Raw genomic sequence first — 22718 nt, 5'->3', positions numbered from 1 at the left:
CCAACATCAGTGACTGACCTGACAAGTGCACTACTGGAAGAATGGTAAAACATTTCCATAGAAACACTCCTAAACCATGTGGACAGCCTTCCCAGAAGAGTTTAAGCTGTTATAGCAGCAAAGGGTGGGCCAATTCAACATTGAACCCTAAGGGCTAAGACTGGAATGGCATTAAAGTTCATGTAAAGGCAGGTGTCCCAATACTTTTGACAATAAATAGTATATTTCCAATAGATCTGACCTCTGTTAAATAAAAATGTTCAAATGTCAATATCAAAAGAGATACTATTTTGTGCTGAGCTACATTATAAATTGAACAAAAAAATGACAGCTTGACCTACCAAAAGTTGCATTGCTAGTGTAGTGTATGTAAGAGGAGGCTGAGGAGACCTTGAGTTTAACCTGCCAGTGTCATGGTTGAAATCATGCCCCACTCTCCACAAAATGTGAAAATATTGTTTCCTCAGAGCTGCTGTTTAAAAACGTCATTATTAACTGCATTATGATCACAGTAATAAACATGCTTTTGTGAATTCTAATTTTAATGCAAAGTGATTACCATCAGCGTTGACTGTCTAGTCCAGTGTCTAGTCAACACATGAGACTCAATTTACTAAACTTTAACACCAGCTTCAGGCCGGTATTGTATTGGCATTGTATGCCATTTGACTGTCAGTATCACATTTCATTGGACTCAACAATAACTGTTACTTTTTAGAAAGCATGGATATGTTGGCCATATTGGCTTTGTGAATTAAGCCTATCTTCTGTATTCCCTATGTAAAATTTCACTCTGGACTTGCCAGATTTGGTAAAAGCTGGAATCTAACAAATATATAGTCTAAATGCAAGAGCCACATGTATGATTTTTTGTGTTCTTTCTATATTTCTCCTCAGTCTGTGTAGCAATCCAGCATGAAAATAACATCTGCATTTTGCCTCCAGTAAAGTCCAGTCATTGCCTCACTCTTTTCTGCAGGATGAATGGTCTCGGAATGGTCAGGGGCGGGTAGTGGGGTCCCCCAGGGTTCTGTGCTGGGACCAATCCTGTTTAATTTGTTCATAAACAACCTGGAGGATGGGGTAACAGTAAGCCAATCAGGGCAATAACTTCTCAGCAGGACATGGAAACCTTGCAAGATGATCTGAACAAATTAATGGGATGGGCAACTACATGGCAAATGAGGTTTAATGTAGAAATATAAAAATAATGCATTTGGGTGGCAAAAATATGAATGCAATCTACTCACTAGGGGGTAAACCTCTCGGGGAATCTAGGATGGAAAAGGAACTGGGGGTCTAGTAGATGCAAGGCCAAGCTGCTGATAAAGCAAACAGAATATTGGAATGCATTTAAAAGGAGATTAACTCAAGAGATAAAGCGATAATTCTCCCATTTGGTGTGGCCTCACCTGGAATATGCTGTTCCAGTTCTGGGGACCAGGCCTCAGGAAGGATGTACTGGAAATGCAGCATGTACAGAGAAGGGCAACAAAACTAATAAAGGGTCTGGAGCATATTAGTTATGAACAAAGGTTGCGAGCACTGAACTTATTCTCTCTGGAGAAAAAATGTTTGAGAGGGGATATGATTTCAATTTAAAGTTTCAAAAAACTATTAGATAAGCACCTGAACGACCGCAACATACAGAGATATACAAAGTAATACTAACATATAATCACACACATAGGTTGGACTTGATGGACTTGTGTCTTTTTTTAAACCATACCTACTATGTAACTATGTATCCACTCTCCCTGTAGTTCTTCACAGTCTGTAATGGGTGGAGCTATCTGATCCTCCTACAGCTCTGTTATCTGCAATGTCACCATTGATAATGAAATCACCCCTTTTACAAGGTAGCATCTGTCTTGCAAAGTTATTTGGTGCACCAAAGTGGACTTATACCATTTGTGGAAAATATTCAAAATTTAGCTTTAAAGCCCCACTCAAGGCAAAAGCTACTGTTATAAAGTACCTTCCCTCATTCCTTTCTAACCTGCCCTTAGGTTTTTACCACCTTTACCTGATAAAGGCAGAAATACACACCTAAGTAACCCCCATCCAGGTCCCTCACTGCAAGCAGTTCTGTTGTGGGGAACCATTTATGCCACAGCACCCCGAGACCATCAGTCCCCTGCCATATCCCCTTCTCGCTCCTGAGAGGACATCATCAGCCATCCACTGGTAAGTGTTTATGCCCCACAGGAAGTGATATGGACCCCTGAAGAAAGCCCCTATAAAGAAGTAAACAGAAGAGAATACTCGGGCTGGGTATGTCACGTGTTCACAGCTTACAAGTATTCCAGAGTGGGACTTTAACCACTTGCTTACTGGGCACTTAAACACCCTTCCTGCCCATACCAATTTTCAGCTTTCGGTGCTCTCACACTTTGAATGACAATTACTCAGTCATGCAACACTGTACCCAAATGAATTTTTTGTCCTTTTTTTCCCACAAATAGAGCTTTCTTTTGGTGGTATTTGATCACCTCTGGGGTTTTTATTTTTTGCGCTATAAATGAAAAAAGACCAAAAATTTGGAAAAAAAACGCATATTTCTTTGTTTCTGTGACAGAATTATGCAAATTATTATTTTTTCTTCATAAATTTTGGCCACAATTTATACTGCTACATATCTTTGGTAAAAATAACCCAAATTAGTGGATATTATTTGGTCTTTGTGAAAGTTAGAGAGTCTACAAGCTGTGGTGCGAATCGCACAAAATTGATCACATCTGATGTACTGGTGGCCTATCTCGCTTCTTGTGACCCGAACAAGTCAGGAAAGTACAAATACCCCCCAAATTACCCCTTTTTGGAAATTAGACATTCCAAGGTATTTAGTAAGAGGCATGGTGAGCTTTTTGATGTTGTCATTTTTTTCCCACAATTCTTTGCAAAATTAAGATTTTTCATTTTTTTTTTCTCCACAAAATTGTAATAGGTTATTTCTCTCACATGGCATGTGTATACCACAAATGACACCCCCCAAAAAATTCTGCTCCTCCTCCTGAGTATTACAATACCACATGTGTGGGACTTTCACAGCCTGGCCACATAGAGAAGCCCAACATGCAGGTAGCGTCATCATGTGTTCTAGGAACATAAATTACACATCTAACTTGTTGACTATTTATTACACTTTTGAAGCACCAGGACAATGACACGTGACACTGATGACAGATGGCACTGATACGTGGCAATGATGACACTTATACGTGGCACTGATGACATGTGGCACTAATGACAGATGGCACTAATAAGTGGCACTGATGACAGATGGCACTAATATGTGGCACTGATGACACGTGCCACTTATATGTGGCACTGATGACATGTGGCACTAATACGTGGCACTGAAGACACGTGGCACTAATACGTGGCACTGATGACAGATGGCACTAATACGTGGCACTAATACGTGCCACCGATGACAGATGGCACTAATACATGGCACCGATGACGCGTGACACTGATGACAGATGGCACTGATAAGGGGCATTGATGACACGTGACACTGACAACAGATGGCGTGTGACACTGACAGGTGGCACTGATGACAAATGGCACTGATACGTGGCACTGATGACAGATGGCACTAATACGTGGCACTGATGACAGATGGCACTTATACATGGCACTGATGACAGATGGCACTGGGGACAAATGGCACTGGGGCAGGTGGCACTGGGGCAGATGGCACTGCTGGGGGAGGATGGCACTGCTGGGGGAGGATGGCACTTTTTTTTTACTTTTTTTTTTTAACGAGTCAAAGCAGAACGGCTGCCGCTGCAGCCGTTCATCTCTCCCCTCTCACACTCTGTCTGTGTGAGGAGGGAGAGCGGCGCTGAGAGATGATCTCATATGTTTACATATGAGATCATCTCCCATTGGACACGCCGATCACGCTGTAAACGGCCGCTGTGATTGGCCGTTTACCGCGATCTGTGTTTGCCTGTCGCCGGGGGACATGGCGAACACAGAACTTACGCGATGCGCGCCCGCGGCGGCGCGCATTGCGGAAGTAAACATTAGGACGTCCAGGGGCGGCCACCCGGACGAAAGCGCCTGCTCTACGGCCGTCATTCGGCTATAGGGCAGGCGCGAGGTGGTTAAAGCTCAACTTTGCTTTTTTTCTAAAGGGGTAAAAACAGAACTGTTATATTGTTGCTGCTATTTGTGTCCCATTTTCTCATCAGAACAGGAAATAAGAGGCATTCTTCCCAGAGACAAGAACAGGTACATCAACAAAAAAATTATAAAAAAATAATAAATATATATATATATATATATATATATATATATAAATACAGTGTTTAACCCATTTGGCTTTATCCACAAAAAAATATTTGGAGTTCCACTTTGCTGTGGCCTTTCCCTGCCTTCTACATCTCTTCAGAGTCATCAGAGTTATCAGACACACAGAAGTGCTTTTATATACCTTTTGTATTGTACTATTTGTATATATATGTACTTTTTTTTATATAAGTACTTTTGTATATAGTACTATTGTACTATTTGTATTGTAAAAATACCTTTTGTATTGTACTGTAATTGTGTTGTCCCCCCCTATATATTGTAAAGTGCTGCGTAAACTGTTGGCGCTATATAAATCGTGTATAATAATAATAATAATTCAGTAGCTGGGGGAAGGAATATGCAGGCATCACACATCACATTACTTTAATCCAGCTGGGTATTAATAAATCAAAATGTATTTGTTGAACTCAACTACTTTTACTTGGTAGCATTCTCTTGCAACCCCCCTACACATCAGCTTTCAGAATGGGTGAGGGAGAGCAACACTGGTAGCCAATAAGATTGTGTGCCTGGCAATGAACCTGCTGAAAGAGTAAGAGTAAGCATTGGTGTGATCTTATCAGTCTTTTTTTATTTTCAATCAGTGGGCCAGGGGTGAAGAAACGAGTGACCTAATTGTAACAAAGAATCTGGGGTCATTCTCCTGGGGGTTCTGTGTGACAGGACTGTGTTCATCTCAGGAGTAAATGGAACTGCAGAACCTTTGGCAGGAAAACAGATTCCTTATGTTAGCTTCATCTTTATATTTAGATGTCTGTCTGGAGTTCAGCTTTAAAAATGCAAAAGGAAGCCTAAACCAAATGAACAGATTAAAACACAGACTATTGGTTATTGGTTCCCCTTCAACAATCTTTTGAACAGATGAGCAACTCAATGAAACACATGGATTGAGAAATGAAAAACTTGCCAGAAGCAGAAAATGCAAAGAGTAGTAGAAGCTGCTTGGAGGAGTTAATATGTCTCGATTTGTGACGTAGAGAAAAGACATCACCACTGTTATCCTCCCTTGTTATAAGTCTTTAATGTTCTGAATGATTCCTTGTTACATCTTACTTAGTATCGATCTTACAGGCATCCCTACCTATCCTTTACCCAGTGTGGTCACTGAACAGTAGAAAGGTTCAATAGGACGATCAGCTCCTCATCCACTTTTTCTCGAAAGCAATTTGTATTATGGATTTATTTTAATAGTGTACAGTGGCAGTTGCTGTTTTTACTATTAAAAAACAGTTTGATTATCTGACCCTGCTTACTTTATCTTTTTAGGTTCTGTGCACAGCCTTTAAAACGAATCAATAGACAGGAATTCCTGCACAGCATTATGTTGAAATCAATCTTAATTCAGACTTATTTATACTTTCCTTGCATGGTTCAATCTCTTTTCTCTCCTAATTGTTTCTGCATTTTTTAAATAAAGTATTTCTAGTTACAGAATAATGCATGCCATTTTTTTTTGCTACTTCAATCATTTCAGAATTTCTCCATGTAATGGCAAAATTAACTTAAATCCTCCTTGCAAAGTTGTTCTCAATTTGTATTCCAGGGGAGTAGGAACTGGTAGTGCGTAATGACCTTTTTTGTTCAATCACTATATAGTGCAATAAATATTCATCACTCCAGCTCCAAGTCTTCCTATTATTACTGCTCCTTGAGCCTTCGAATGCACAGTGTTAAAAATAGGATATAGGTTAACTACAAAAGCAAAAAAAAATAAAAAATGCAATAAGACCGAACAAAACATTTGTACCGTAAGTAAAATACATTTAAATGAAGACAAAATAATCAATGTAAAAATAAAAAATATCAATAGTAGTCTAAAGTAAATATGAAGATCAGGAAACCTTGATCATTTTTTTTTAACATGCTAGAGAAAAAAAAAGTGTTTGTTCGGACCTTTATCACATTGTGCATAGGTAGAAAATTTACAATGGACGCATGCATACAGCACACTGACCCTGTAGTATAAGAAAAAGATATACAGAGAAGATACCATTTTCCTGTTCTTTGTAAAACCACAAAATTCAACATGAATATGTGGACTGAAGAGAAAACAAAGGTAGGGCTTCACTGATAAAAACGGGTCATGAAACAATAGCATATTATAAACAAAACTGCTTTAAATTGAATAAGCTGGTTACTACTGGAAACACCACTAATGCACATTTCATTCAAGGCTGGTTCACACCAGCAGTTGTATTAGAACACAGCCGCTAATGTGCGGCTGGATGACAGCAATGCTGATACACCGCTTTTGGCGCATTGCATACTTTTTTTTTTTTTACAAATTGTTGAAATCTCACACACTGGCATTTAATTAAGTTCTGCTGGCTGCAGCCAACAGATTGGCTTGCATTGCACTACAATGAAAAAAGTACTGCATGCACAACTGCAATGCGGTGATGTGAACTGGCCAGGTAGGAAACAGGGCATTTTGCCTTGTCTTTAGCCGCTCAATGCATTCCCACCACATTTCGTGTTTATAGTCCCTTAATCTTTATACATAAACTGCTATTTGCTAAAGGTTCCTTTATACACCATCAGACACCTAGGGCTTCATTTATAAAGCAGTAATATGGCCTTACCACTGCCATGTCACTGCAGTATGCAAATGAGCATTATGCTTGATCCAGAATTTTAAAGCAAAATATGCACCATTGAAAACAATGAATGAACAACACACACAAAGAAGAGAAGAGAACCAAGTACCATGACCTATCAAAGTCATGTGACAAAGTCATAATGTTCTCTCTGCAATAAAAAGAAGAGGACACAGCAGGCTCCACACCACAGCCTAAAAAGCTTGTAATAAATTGCAGTGTCCAGTGGAGAGCGGTATCTGCAATAAATAAACCCTTAAAGTGGACCTTCACTCCAAAAAAGCACTTCTCGTCTTTGTAACCCTTTTGCAATTCTAAAAGAGGACTTTTTTTTGTTTTGTTTACCTATTTTTTAGCTGTGGCCTAGGGGTGAATGATCTGTACTGCTGGAATGTTCATGTCAGATATCCCACAGGGCTTGGGTATACAGGCAGTGGTTGAAGGGTGGGCAGACTCAGGGGATGGATCATCAGGGGATCAGTTGCAAGCACCTGGAGGAGACAGCCACCTCCTGAAAATGTAGACATAGATGACAGCACAGGACCCGGCGTGCAGCAGATCACAGCAGGAAAATTCTGGATTTGCTGGGTGTGTGCATACAGTATGTTTTTGAGCATAACCCAGCAAAAGAGGTAAAAGGAGGTTATAAGTAAAACTATACCAAAAGGGGAAGTTCCTTATTTAAGTAAAACATCAATGTTAGCTATACAAGAAATTATACATTTATTTTATATAATGATAGATTTAAAGAAGAGGTTCTATTTTCAAGTGCACTAACACTTTCTTTAGAGCCACAGACATTTTCTTTGGAAAAAAAGCAAAAAACATCAATTTTGAAGAAAAACACAGTTGAATTCAAACAGACTTTTTCTTTGCTTTGTTAAACAATTGTTTTCAAGCAATAAATTGTTCACCATGATCAAGTATGAATAATCTATTGTTACATGTATAGCATGCAGTAGAAACACCCTCTGATCCGAAAACATGCTGGAAAGGTCTTAAAAAAGGCGATACAGCTAGACAAAGGGCAAAAAGCAACGTACCACAAATCATTGAAAAATGCCCATGAGAAAAGGCAAAGGCCCTAAAAGAGTGTATTCTAGACTTCATTCACTAAATCAATCCTACGCAACTTCAAGTATGTCATTTATAAACCCAAAGCATTCTCAAGTACCTGATATACTGTATATATACAGAATTGTGCTAAAATGTTGGCAAACTCTGGCAGAAATCGTGAAATGTTGGCATTAATATTGAAAATATAATTGTTCTGCCAAAAAACATTAGTTTTTTTTATTTAAGGGTAGTGATCGTATAAGGCTATTTAATAGCACAGAGCTGTTTGGCTCTTTTTTTAAATCAAGGATAACAAAATTCACCCAAATGGTACTGATCAAAAAATTCCATACCCTGGAATGTTTGGCCCAGGGAAAGACACATAAGGTGACACACACAGGTTAAAATTGCAATTAAAGGTTAATTTCCCACATCTGTGGCTTTTTAAGTTGCAATTAGTGTCTGTGTATAAATAGTCAATGAGTTTGTTAGCTCTCACATGGATGCACTGAGCAGGCTGGATACTGAGCCATGAGGAGCAGAAAAGAACTGTCAAAAAACCTACATAACAAGGTAATGAAACTTCATAAAAATGGAAAAATATATACAAAACATATCCAAAGCCTTGAATATGCCAGTCAGTATTGTTCAGTCAGTTATTAAGAAGTTAAATAGCCAGGGATCTCTTGATATCAAGCCAAGGCCAGGTAGGCCAAGAAAGATTGCAGCCACAACTGCCAGAGGAATTGTTCTCCACAGGAATCCAAGAGAAATATAAGCTGCTCTGGAAAAAGGTGGTGTGGTTATTTTTAAGGCGCATAATACGATGATACCTGGAAAAAAAAAAAAGAGCTGCATGGTCCAGTTGCCAGAAAGTAGCCTTTACTGCGCCAACGCCACAAAAAAAAAGATTGCAATATGCCCCACAATACCTTTCTGGCAACGTGACCATTCAGCTCATTTTTGTATTGCCATAATGTGCTACTTAACAACAGCCACGCCACTTTTTCCAGAGCAGCCTGTATTTCTCTTGAGGTTACCTGTGGGTTTTTCTTTGTATCCTGAACAATTAATTCCTCTGGCACTTGTGCCAGCAATCTTTCTTGGCCTATCTGAGCTTGGCTTGGTATTTTTGGCACGATCGGTCATATTTTATCTTCACATCCAACGCTTTTGGGTAAGATTCCTGAATTTCCCTACGTCATTACTGTGTCCTGTAGTAGGGGCTGGCAGTCAGAAACCACAGTGCACAGTTGTGGACCAAGCCTCTCCCACACTCGGAAGAGTCTTGGATATAAAGAGGCAATGGCTTTGCAAAACAAAGCAGACCAAAAGAATGGTACATGAGACACGTGAGTTTAAACTCTTCATTTGCAGGTGGTGCTTTTTCTATTTATTTTTTTTCTACAAATGGTTAACTTTCCGACATTCAAACTTTCCTCAGCCAGTCTGATATAATTTTTTTTATTAAAACCATTTTGACCAAAGATATCTACTTTCAATGCTACATCCTAGTACAAACCCAAATATGTATTTGAATAAATAAAAAAAATGCAATTTTAAAGCTAGCTAGTATAAGTGAATCATTATTAATTTGTACTATATTTTTTAAGGCAAATTTCAAATTGGTGACAATAGTGCACCATTCCCACAAAATGTGTTTTAAAACAGGTACTTGTTTCCATTATAAGTCCATGTGACAAGGTGGCAACACAGGAGCTCAACTGGGAAAGAAGAAGAGTGTTGTCACCTTATAAAAGGGAAGTGCCTGAACAAAGACCTTCATGGCAGAATTGTCGGGTATTATTTTAGTAAAATCTGCTGTTTTAAATTATATTAACAGGGTAAATCTTACAAGAGAATGTATTGATTGGGTTTACATATACTTTAAGGCCTCATGCACACAGGACTTTTTTTTTTTCGTACCTCTCCTAGAAGCCTTCCTCCTGCTAGCCAGATTCCCAGAAGCTGTAAAAATGTCCAGTGTGCATGAGGCCTAACACTGTAAACATCTTTACAAGAAGAAGGAGTGGGTGAGCAGAGTGATGAACCTGTCTGGTTTTAAAGACTGGCTGAATGGAGCTAAGCGATTGGCAGGTAAGTCAGCCCACATGCACATGTGTTAAGTTAGCAGTTTGTCTCAGTTTTAAATGCCATCAAGAATGACAGAAACCGAGAGACTTACCTGCAAGTTTGAGGTTTGATGAAGAATGAAGAAGTCAGAAGAAAGACTGAGGTAGGACATATGGATGACGAAGGGGTGTGATAGAAGAAATGTTTAGCCAAGTTTCAAATCTACAGTCTTTGTAGTTTCTAGTTGATGGATACAAAATTTCACAAGATACTGGTCCTTATAAAGTAACATTGTTGCCACCATCCAAAAAAGCCTTAAAACAGTTCCCTGCATAGAAAGAGGTCATATACTTGCTTTTCCAGTGGGTCGTGCCTTCTCTGTTGAAGAACTGCAGTCTGTCAGACCCTTCAGCATTCAACATCTCTGAGAATATCTGGTGCCTGTCCTGTTTCAGACTGTGGTTCCATCCTTGGGTCACCTACCTCAGTAAAGGACACAGCAGTGCCATAGGTTTCAGCAGAAGGAAACATGTTGGTCAGCATGGGACACATGCATCCCACACTCCTGAAGTGTTAAATGCTAAATAGTCTGAAGAAGGTTGTATTACTTTAATAATGTGAAGATAGAACATACAAGCCACCAGAGAATAAACATAACACCACTACCTATGCAGGGAGCTGGCATTGGGTGCAGTACCACATGAATGCAGTTTGCAGTAAAATGTTAACTTTAAAGGATCATTCTAGCCCAAATTCCTAGCTAGATTTTTGGTAAATGCTGAAGAATAAATTCAATAAATCAATAGTTTCTTAGAGCTTGCAGTACTTAAAAAAATAAGTGTACTCCAAAACTCAAAGGTAGTAACAGAGGCAGTAACAATGGCAGGGAGGTACTGTAACCTGAGTCTTAAATCAAACAAGAAGTCAAGGGGATGACATAAATTGAGAAACAAAAAAAACTGTTTCTAGGTTGACTGACCGTTAAATGAAAAAAACAAACCACATTATATGTATGAATTTATGCCAGGATCAGAATTAAACTGATTGTAAAGGTTCCAATGTTTTTACCTAAAATAAGGTAAGTATTCCACTTACCTGCTCTGTGCATTAGTATTGCACAGAGTGACCATAAACCTCCTCTTCTGGGGTCTGCCCCCCACTGGAGCTCCTCTATGCCTGCCCCTATAGCAAACTGCTTGCTGTAGGAACATACTAGCAGGCTTGGATGTGCTTCCTGCTTCCTCTTTACTGAATTTGATTGACAGTAGCAGGAGCCAATGGCTTCTACTGCTATCAATTTGTCCTGTAAGACCAGGAATAAAGAGCAGTGCTGCACAGCACAGCACAGGATTGATACAGGACTCAGTCAGGTAAGTAATAAAGGAGGGGGGAGCAGAAAGTTAGTGATTTTTTTTTTTAACCTTATTGATGGTAATGCATTAGAGTAAAAAACATTCTAACTTTAGAAAATCTTTAAAACATAGTCTTATTTCATGTGGAATATAGGATTACATATATTTATGGCCTATATTTTTTAGGCAGCCATTACACAAAGTTTAATTCCACTTGGAGCTAATTACACTAAGCCTGGGTTCACCCTGATATGGTGCTGGACACCGCATGCAATTTGCACAGAAATCACATCTCATACTGTGCGAATTACATGCAAATTGCATGTGGTCTCTGGGGTGCGATTTGAGCCATGGATTTGTAAGTGCACAGCATTCGTACCAGAACACGAGCAGGACCCTTTTTTTGTCTACAACAGAATCGGATGTGTGAGCACCCATGCAATCTGATTTGGCAAATCGCACTGCGTTTTGCAAAACTGATTGCGGGGTGTTTAACTTAACATACACACCGATTTTGATGCGGTGTAGAATCCGAAGTGAATTCGCACTGAATCTAGTGTGAACCGAGGCTTAAAGAGGAAGTAAACCCTGATGAGTTTACTTCCTCTTTCATTCCCTGCAAAGGCAAAGCATAATGGACTACTATGCATCGCATAGTAGCCCATTATGTGTCACTTACCTGACACAGGAGCCAGCGAAGTCGCCGCTGTCCCCTGTAGTCCGCCGCATCCATCTTGTTGGTGGGGTCGCGCAGCTCCGCCGCTGTCATTCGGCGAAGCCGCGATGACGTCAACTCCCGCGCATGCGCACGGGAGTCGACACGCGCGGCAGTTCCATTCTTGGAAATGCCGCGCGCAGTGCGCCTGCGCGCCGCTGTCTACGGCGCATGCGCCGTAGACAGCGGTGCCCGTTTTCGGGCAAATATCTCCTAAACCATATAGGTTTAGGAGATATTGCTTGGACCTACAGGTAAGCCTTAATCTAGGCTTACCTCTAGGTCAAAGTGGTTTGTAAGGGTTTACAACCACTTTAAGGATTGAAGTTATACATCTGTGGTCACTGTGAACAGACAGCCTGCAGCCTACTGGTTTAGCCTAAAGTCTAGTAGCTCCTAGGGACATTACCACAAAAAAAAGGTAATATACTTGATGAATGGATAGGCCACAGCTTCATCAATGGTGTTTCAACCTAGAATAATGACCATTTACAATGTACCGGTGACAGGTACATCAGTCTGTTTACTGCAGTAAATGAGAGCTGAATACATCACATCATTACTGATAAGCTTATGCCTCAGTGAAGATAATAGTTCCATACCTGCTGCTGTAGGTTGTGGGCATTTTCTCGCACTGAAGCCATCTCTGTTTCGTACTTGTGATTGGCTTGCTGAAGCTTAAGCATCTCTTGAATTGCCAGTTGGTGTTGATCTTTTAATGATGTCAATTCAGTTTTCACAATTTCAAGCATTTTCCTAAATTATGAGACAAACATAGGAAAAGAATCTTAAATCTGCTAGAAACTTAAAATTTGCTACAAGAGACAAAAAAATCGGGTGATGGAGTTTTTGAATTTATATATAAAGCTGGCCATACACCGTAAAGCCTTGTACACAAGATCGGACTTTCCGACAACAAAACCGTGGAATTCTGTTAGAAGGGTGTTGGCTCCAACTTGTCTCGCATACACGGTTACACAAATGTTGGCCAACAATTACAAAAGGTAGTGACATACAAGACATACGTGATATCACCATTACGAATGCTAGTTTTACAAGACCGAACGCTTCTGGCTCATCCTTGATTTCGAGCATGTGTGTTTGTACTTTGGACTTTAATCCGACGGACTTGTGTGCTCACGATTGGAAAGTCCAACAACACACATTTGTTTAAAAAAAAAAAATTAAGAACATGCTAGCCAAAATTTGTTGGTGGAAACAATTGTCCGACAACAATTGTCCAATGGAGCATACACACGGTCGGACTTACCGGCAACAAGCTCACATCCAACATTTCCGGTCAGAAAATCCAATCGTGTGTACGGGGCTTTAGACTTAACAGATTCCTACATCCATGCTAACAGTGTGAAAGGACGAATTCTCCCTGTGGATCTATTGTATTCTGACAGCTGAAACAGCGACTGTCAGAACACCCGAACAGCAGCTTCATCTGACTGGATGCAGTCACTGATCAGCTGACAATTTTCTGCAAGACTCCATATATTTTTTTAATCGAAGGAAGTCAGGCAGGAGGGGGGTGACATTGACATAGTGATGTAACAGCTGAAACTCACACATTGTATGGCCAGCTTATTGCTCCTGACAGCAATCTGATATTTGTACCATGTTTGAAGTTCTTCCGGCATACTTCCATACACAGGTAAAATGTTTTCCCCATCTAAAAGGCGTTAATTCACTTTCTTTACATTTATCACCAAAATTCTGTTAATTTTGTAACAAGCGTACAGAGGAGGTGTTTATAAAGGAATGCTATTCACTGACAATGCTCTGCATCTTCCACAACACTGGCATGTGCATCCCAACATACACACTAACTCTTGTTTTATTTATTTTTATTTCTGAATGGCAATGGCTGTAAACATCTGGAGAAGATTTCCTAATAATTCCATCACACACCCGCCATACATAATAGACCTTCCCATGCTAAGCCCGCAAACAGGTCATGAATATATATTGTCTATACATGCAATTTTGAGTCGAACATAAGGACTAATGTTTTTTAAAACAGGAACTTGCCAGAAGGAAATACAGATTAGTTTATGTACACAATAAATCATTTTTGCAATCTGTTCCTTAAAAGAAGACTTGTCATTGCTAGTACGTCTTTTCAGCAACAGTGTGCAATAGTTTGATACCTAATTACACCAATTCTCAAAGCAAATCAACAAATTTCATTACAATCCAAAAAATCGGAATATTCTGATCACAAAATGGTTGCAAACATTACTCAAATTTACTGTCAAAAACAGAACTTTACATATTTTAAGAGGACAAACAGAATGTGCATTTGACCCACAGAAACCTTAAGAAAAAAAAAAAAAAAAAAGAAGAAGACACAAGGTGTATATTAAAGAACCATTAGAAAAGAAGAGCAAATAAATGCTGGCCGGCACTTAACACAGCATTTTATCAAACAAGATTGAATATTATAAACTTTTTAATTATGTAATCTTAGATGCAAGTATTGGGGTTATTTCTATTTTCTCCCTATCTTAAAATTTACCATATCAATTGGATTTTACCCATCGGTTTATAGATTTCAAGAGCATCTTGTGAGCATAAAGCAGCTCTGGACGAATAAAGTACCCATAAAAATACTTGGATTATATAAGGCTATCTGAGGCAAATAGAGTTTACTTAATCCTGTTAAACATGAGCTCAAAGTAAAGGCTTACTTATTCTAAAATTTCTAAAATGTAATACTATGAAATATATTAAGTTAAAACACATTAACCTTTATTTGACTATTTTAATAATTGTTTAAAAATAAATGTAACAACTATGTTAATAATATACACACATATATATATATATATATATATATATATATATATATATATATATATATACACATACATACACACATATATATATATATATATACATATACATACACACATTTGTTTTATAATAAAATATATATATATATATATATATTTTTTTTTTTAGCACATTCAGTGAAAAGGGACACTATAGTGCAGCAAGGTTATATATGATCTCTGTACACGCTGCATACAAGCAAAGTAAACTGCAGTTGTCATATGCACAATATGCATAGAAAAATCAATCTTTTAACTTGAGATCTGGTCAAAAGTTTTACCTTAAGTAGTAATATGTTTAGGCAGAAATATCATATTTTCATAATGCCTCAGTTCAGAGTTTAAAAGTTTAAATTATTTTGCAAAGGAACCTTGCAAATATAACTATGAAAAGCAAATCAATAAAATGTCTATTCCTATCTATTCACTGGGGACCTCAGCTGCACAGCCGCACAAAAATCGATGCAACAAATTATTACGATTTCCAGCCGCCCACTGGAAGCTTTGGACAAGTATTTTACATGGAACAGGTCTGAGCTGGGATTTTTGCTTTTCTGTCTATATTTTGCTCTTTTTCTGTCTACTCATTAAACTGAGGCTTAATTTTATATACATATATACAAATACAGAAATTAAAAGCAATTATGTCATATCAGAATTTGAGTCATCACATTTCCATCTGTCAAATACAGAAAAAATGTATTCACTAATAGAAAAATATAGAAGATTACCCTATTAACTTTAAATTATGCTAAAAGTTTTCTAATGATACTATTAGTTTTTTTTTTTTTTTTTTTTTTTTTTTATAGTTTTGCAAAAAGAGACTTTAAATTAAACAATTTATATATTGTTATAGAGCATAAATAGCAATAAATTTAATAATGAAATTAATTTAATACCTGTCTCAGAACACCAACTTTTGGAGCATAGTAAATTTTTAGAACTGTTAATAATTTATAACACAGTACTATCATTATACAACTAAAGAATGTACTTACATTTTGTATAGACAATTATGCTACCTACTGTGTAAACATATTTTGCATATTTGAATATTTTACACTTAGCATCATAAATAATGCCCTTCAATTACAATAATAATAAATGTCAAAAATAACTTTTGTACTCTTCAGTATTACATTTTTTTCTTTAAAAAAAAACAAAAAAAAAAAACAACAACAATCGTTGATTCATTTTGCTTAATAATATTAACAATTCATATTAATAAACACATTTATAGGCCTACTTAGGGCCTTGGCTCCTGTGACTGGGGTATCACTTTTCACACAGTAGGAGGTCGGCTTCAAAACTTTGCAGATACTTTAAGGAGCAGTGGCGGAGATTATTTTTAGTGCTTTATAAAATGCATCACCTAAGTTGTATTCACTAGACCCAAACTGTGTGCTCCACAACAACCCCAAGCACATATTATGACTACACAAGCCGTCACTCCTAACTTTCAATTCAATTAGGAAAATCTAATATCCAAGCGCTCCTCAGTCAGATAACCTTCAACTGAGTTTGGGAAGACTTGGTAGGGCAATTTGAAACTTTTGCTACACTTACGTCTTGGTATCAGATTATTTTTCAACCTCAATGTGAAAAGCTTAGAAAAGGGGGATAGCCTGATACACAAATGATTCCCATTAAAGGGGCGGATGCAGTCAGATCAGCTAACCCGACAAATAAGTACACAACACAAAAATAAAGGCACAACAAGTTATTAATGTAACAGTTTAACCATAATGAGGCCTAATTATGTAAAATACACAAACATGTTGTAGATGTACTCTCTGGATGTAAAAATACAACCTGATATATAATAAGAACCATTGTGAGAGATCATTAATTTAGGAGGATTTAGTAAACAGGTCATTGAATATTTAGAGACCCTTTAGACTTATAACTCTGGCATGTGTCTGACATTAAAGCACAGCAATAAGGGGTAAATAATGCATCTTTTTGTTTTTTGCAGGAGTATGTAGAGTGAACAGGGGCCTCTATCATAAATACTGAGCTCTTATCAAAGATACAGTTCAACATGATGCCTATTTTAAGCAGCTTTCCTTAAGTGAAGTAACAGGAAAGAAATGCAATCAGAGCATTCAGCAAAATTTGGTACCATCTTGCTTCAAGTCAGCTGCTCTAACAAAGAAGAAGAGACAACAAGAGCCATATGTAACCTTTGTACTCTTCAGTGTTGGAAAATTAAGACTTTTGCCCCCACTGCGGTGCCATAGAAGACTTCTAAAAGGAATGCCGACACCTTGTTTCCTGGAACACGCTAAGAGAAACATGATCCTTTAATGCTATGCTTAGGAATCTAATATTTACACATGCAACTGCATGAATATGAAATATAAAGTAACGTGCAATTCCAGAGGGGAAACTGAAAAGAGATGAACTTAGTTTAATGTATGATGCACAAGCATGCTCAGAGCAGCTAGGCTGATAGAATATCGTGATCTAGCCTGCTTTAAAATATGTCAGTGGTCACTCACTTGTATTCACTATTTTCTTCCTCCGAAGCTGCGAGTCGTTCTTTAAGGATCTTCAGGTCTGTCTGGTATTTTCTGCTGTTCTGTTCTTGGCGAACGGTTTCAGCTATTTGTTCGCTTAGCTGCTCTTGAGTTGCTTTCAAGCTGGATTCCAGTAGAAGAAGTTTTTCTTCTTGACTGGCAAGTTCTTGTGCTAAAGGATAGCAAGAAAAAAAAAAACATAGCAAAGACTAGTAAGAACAAGGCATGATTTTAGCTTTCCTTCTGTTTTATGTATTTTTTTTTTTTTTTTTTTTTAATTAATCCTTTTGACAACTTTTAGTGTTTGGATCTTAATGATCAAAAAAGTCTGTATTTTAATAGGTCGGACCATGCTTTAACTCTTACTCTGCCAATATTAAACTTCTAATTCACATGTACTTCTCACACAATTAAACTTAAGTTTAAACTTGATACTAACTTTACCAACAGTGCTATGAATTAGTTTCAAACTTGATAGCAAACCTATATGACAGTTAAAACATAGCACTTCATGGCTTGCACTGTTAGTCAATTTATTTAGACCTATTGCTATGGTTGTTTCAAAGCATCACTAGCAATTTCAAGGTCAACCAATAGATGGCGCTAAGTAACCAGCCCAAGAATAAATAGAGCAGACACTAGCAGGTCTTTTTTTCTGCAAAAAAGCCATTTTAAGACAAAGACATTTCCCTTTGTTCTTTGTTGACCGCCGTCCAAAATGATATGTGGAGACAATTTGAATAAAAAGCTTGCTGCCTATCAAATACAAATATTGCCTGTTTCTTCAGCACAGCCTTTATTAAAAAATAAATATACGGTATAACATTTTACATCGTCCATAGGAAATAAAATAAGAATGTATATGTCTATCTATGAATATTGCATGTGCATGCTATTACTATATACATAAATACACAATACATACATGAATACATATTTATCTCAGAGAGATGTGGAATATATAAATTAGCACTATATTAATACAAAATAATAATATACATATCTGTGTCTGTCTATCTACCCATCTATCACATACAATTGGTATGCTTTTCTATCAGATTTAAATATTTGATACAAATATGTATTTCTTCATATTGATGTCATTATGCTGCAATTTTTTTGTTATTCACAGTTGTTTAAAATTTGCATATTTTAAAGAATGTCTAAGCCATCAACATGCAGTAGGAATGAACTAAACACTTTGATATTGATCCGAAAGGCCCTACTTTTTTTTTTTTTTTTTCTCTGAACTTGCCCGAAGGCGTGAGACAAGCATCTTAACTCAGTGAATTATCATCATCTGTCTTGCAAAGGTGGATATCATATAGCTGGATATCTGAAACATCTGCCGCTGAACAGAAGCACACTTTATGTATCTTAAAGATTAATCATGTGGCATCATTGATCACATTTTAAAAGGTTAGATATGATATCAATGGAGGAGAGCTGCAACAGAATCAATGTCAATGGTGGAAAACTTTTCTCATGTCCTTTTAGAATCCTTGCTAATTACCTATGCTAAACATACTATTCAGTCACCCTTTAAAGAAATCACAAAATAAAAAAAAAACCTGAAAACTACTACAACAAAAAAGCAACAACGCTGCAAATAGTTTTTTTTTTAGAAAGCCTAAATTGTCTCCATAAGATACTTTCTTTACATATATATTTAAAACTGCGTAGGTGTATACAAGGATGGTGGCAAATGTAGCAAGGGGGGCGTATTTTCACACTAATTTATCTAGTCATTTGGACAATTATATGCTGGCTGCCACAACCAATTAATTGGCTCAATTTGTTTCCATTTCTGAATCGTTAAATTTGTTTATTTGCACAATTAACAAACGATAATAGCGACTTGTAATATATTCAAGCACAAAGCACGTCACTTTTATTTTATTTCTTAATCATGGGGCAACAGCACTGCGCTTAAACATGCTATTTTTCAGGGGTCATTATAAAAAACAAAAATATGCAAATAATATAAGATCTGTTTATAAAAAGTGCAAGAAAAGAAGAATACAGATTAAAAAGCAAATAGAGTTGGGGAAATCACAAAGAGAACTCTTTTTTATAAAAAAATATCAATACATTAACATAAACCACACTACCCTCAGAAGTTTCTTTATGAACTAACATATGGTTTAAGTGGCAGTGTGTGCTGCAATGCACTCCACAGCAGGTCCCACTTGGGAAAAGAAGGGTTAACTTCCAAGTACATCTGCATCTCTTTGAGCAAATGAGTGGAACGTTTAATAATTTCAACACGTGTTGAAATACGGACGCAATCTAATGAACAACTTCAAGTGAGACTCCTTTCAAAATCTAAGATAAACCCTCCAGGCTGTAAAACAAAATCTCACTAAGGGGGAAAGGGGAGCGGGGAGTGCTGCCATTACCCAATAAAGGAAATGTAATCACACAGTAAATCAGCTTTTTTCCCCTCACTCTAAAGCAAGGGTTTTGGCTTTGCAAGTGTCAAGCCTTGAATGTTTTAGATGAGGCAACATTTTGTTCCCTTTACCAGGTGTGTATCAGCTTATGTAGAAAACATCAATCCCTGGAAGGCAATCACTTTCCCCGAATTGCACAGCAGGAAATTGTAGTATTATGTGTGTGTGCGTATATACACACACACACACACACGTATACATGTGTATGTATATATATATATATATATATATATATATATATATATATATATATATATATATATATATACACACACACACACACATACATATACACACATTATATATATATATATATATATATATATATATACACACACACACACACACACACACACACACACACACACACACACACACACACACACACACACAGGTTCTACATGCATCAGTTAAGTTATATGTGCTCTTGTGTATATAAATAGATAAAAAGACAGAGAAAGATTTCCATACACACATATTTATGATTTTCTTGTTTACAGTATGTTTTCACAGAAACCTACTCACACATACCTATAATAATACAAATTTGAATTAAAAAGGCTGAAACAAAAAGGACCTAAAAACATTATAATTACACAATATTTAAAAAATAAAATAAAAGTTATGATACAAATGGCAAGAAAAAAAACAAATAAAAAAACAACAAAAATAAAATACCAGAATGTACTTCAGTCAGGCTTGAAAAATACATTCGCTTACGACACAAGGTAGCATGGCTCAGCACTACAAGCTACTATATATAGGCTACGAGAAAAAGGGCCACTGATGCCCTTTAAGAAACAAGGCATCCTTAAATGATGCTGCTACTGAATTTATTCAAAGGTCCAGCAGCTTCTGAAATCGCACTCTAGCTGTATGATAAAGCATAAACACACGATCATTTCTGTTTTATTTCATTTTTTTGTTTTAAACATACAATATAACCATTTAGATGTCATCGGTTTTTAAATGCAAATAAATATAAAGAAATACAGTATCTAAATTTGTAAATATAAAAGGTTTATGCAAGGAAACAAAATACTGCAAAAATGTTCAGTTACAATTATAAGCATTTGAAAGTCTATTTGCTTATTTATATCACTAAAACAATATTTAAAAAGTATAATTTTTGAAAATGTAAAAATAGAATTACTAGAAATCGTTAACCATAATAAAATGAAGCCTAATATAAAAGATTGTTCCATTTCGAAAAAAAAAAATAAACAACTTTCAATCACAATTTAAAAATCAGTATTAGCATGCCAGCATTCATTTATATAAAGGTGTAAAATGTAGTTTTACAGTAAAGAAATCACAGTGAAATGATATGTATATACACACACACACATAATATAAAAAATATATATATATATATAATTACACATACATATATACATATACATACACACACACACACACACACACACAAACACACACACACAAACACAAGGGAGAAAAAGAGCACCTGTTCATAAAAAAAGGTTGAGGTGCTGAAAAAGAAGGGTTAAATTGGTTTACGTTTACCCATGCCCTGGATTTGAGCTCTAGTTGATCCCAGGCCAGAGGCACTAGCAGCTGCATGCTTTATTTACAATCCCTTTGGCAGACTTACAACTGCCCCGAGCTATAACATAGTGTACCTAATGTTCAAACTGGCAGGTAATCTCATGTCAAACATACTTCTTTGATTTAAAGTGATCAATAGATTGTTGTAAAGAGGTAATTTCTCTGATGTTTCCACCTTGCTTTTCTTTACAGGTGAATCACACAAAGGCACACTCATATGATGTGCGAACAATAAATAGGAAAGGTTATAATATGATTTGTAAAACAACAGCAAACAGAAAAGTATATAAAAAAAAGAAAACCTGAAAAAGCCATATATACACACACAGGCTTCCGGTGAACGGCGATCTTGGATCAATACCCTGTGTAATACAATTATCTGCAATGATCTGGTTGTATTGAAAAAGAATTTGCAGTAGACCTCTAGGGGTTTTATCTAGAATCAAGTATCTGGCTAGGCTGTGAATAGGGAAGTGGAAAATGAAGGTGCTGACATTGTCTGTCTATAACATTCACAATGACTTCATTAATATTTGACTACAGGACTCCAAACCTTTTTGCCCTGTATGTTTTTTTTTGTGTTCAACATAAAAAAAAAGGTTTCCTGTGCCATTTATATATGTTTACTGAACATCTGACCAAATACACTGTATTCTCTATTACTTCGAGTACTAAAAAACATGGATTCATTGAGTTGGGCAATACAAACTGCAACAGTTATGTGCCTACTGAAGCAAGAAAATAAACCTCAGTTTACAGTAGCCTGATGCATTGAAATCTAATTTCTGACAGGCTACTATGGTTTTTTGCATGTGTACTATGCTTCTAAAAAGCATGAATGTGCTATATTTAATAATATTAGAAATATATCTCAAAGTCAGGGCAGTTTGTCAGCTTTCAGTAGCTTAGTGTGGTAAGACAGGCTATACATGTGGGAATTTCTTTCTGCAACCACGGATTGCAAGAAAGAAATTTGAACGATTCTCCCATCAACACCGATGACAGGGGAACCAGAAATTGTCTTCTCCTGGTGGCTGGAGGGGGGGGGGGGGAGCCATCTCTACCAGAAGACGGTGAGTATCGCTAGCGGCTATAGCAGCGGATAATCACAAGAAGCTCTGGCAGGCTGCTTGTACCCAAGTTGATCTATCGATACCATCGATCAATTTGGTACATTCAACTTGCCCGTTAACATTTCGAATCTGTGTCTGATTTGAACTGTGT

At 37.0% G+C, this 22718-nt stretch overlaps 1 protein-coding gene across 2 annotated transcripts in view; it reads right to left on the bottom strand.

Annotated features, from left to right (window-relative positions):
- The window catches only part of LOC143997335 (uncharacterized), a 585170-nt gene that overhangs the window by 352746 nt on the left and 209706 nt on the right, over positions 1–22718 (bottom strand). For both annotated transcript variants that reach the window (XM_077492911.1, XM_077492912.1), the window contains exons 13-14: positions 17458–17647; positions 12719–12872 (exon numbers count right to left, since the gene is read on the bottom strand). In XM_077492911.1, the coding sequence (XP_077349037.1) occupies positions 12719–12872; positions 17458–17647 (344 nt within the window). The remainder of the gene's footprint in view (positions 1–12718; positions 12873–17457; positions 17648–22718) is intronic.

The sequence above is a fragment of the Lithobates pipiens genome, unplaced genomic scaffold, assembly GCF_037356315.1.
Source record: "Lithobates pipiens isolate NorthernLeopardFrog02 unplaced genomic scaffold, aLitPip1_a1.2 Scaffold_19, whole genome shotgun sequence".
Classification (NCBI taxonomy): domain Eukaryota; kingdom Metazoa; phylum Chordata; class Amphibia; order Anura; family Ranidae; genus Lithobates; species Lithobates pipiens.
This window is presented reverse-complemented; position numbering and strand designations above follow the sequence as displayed.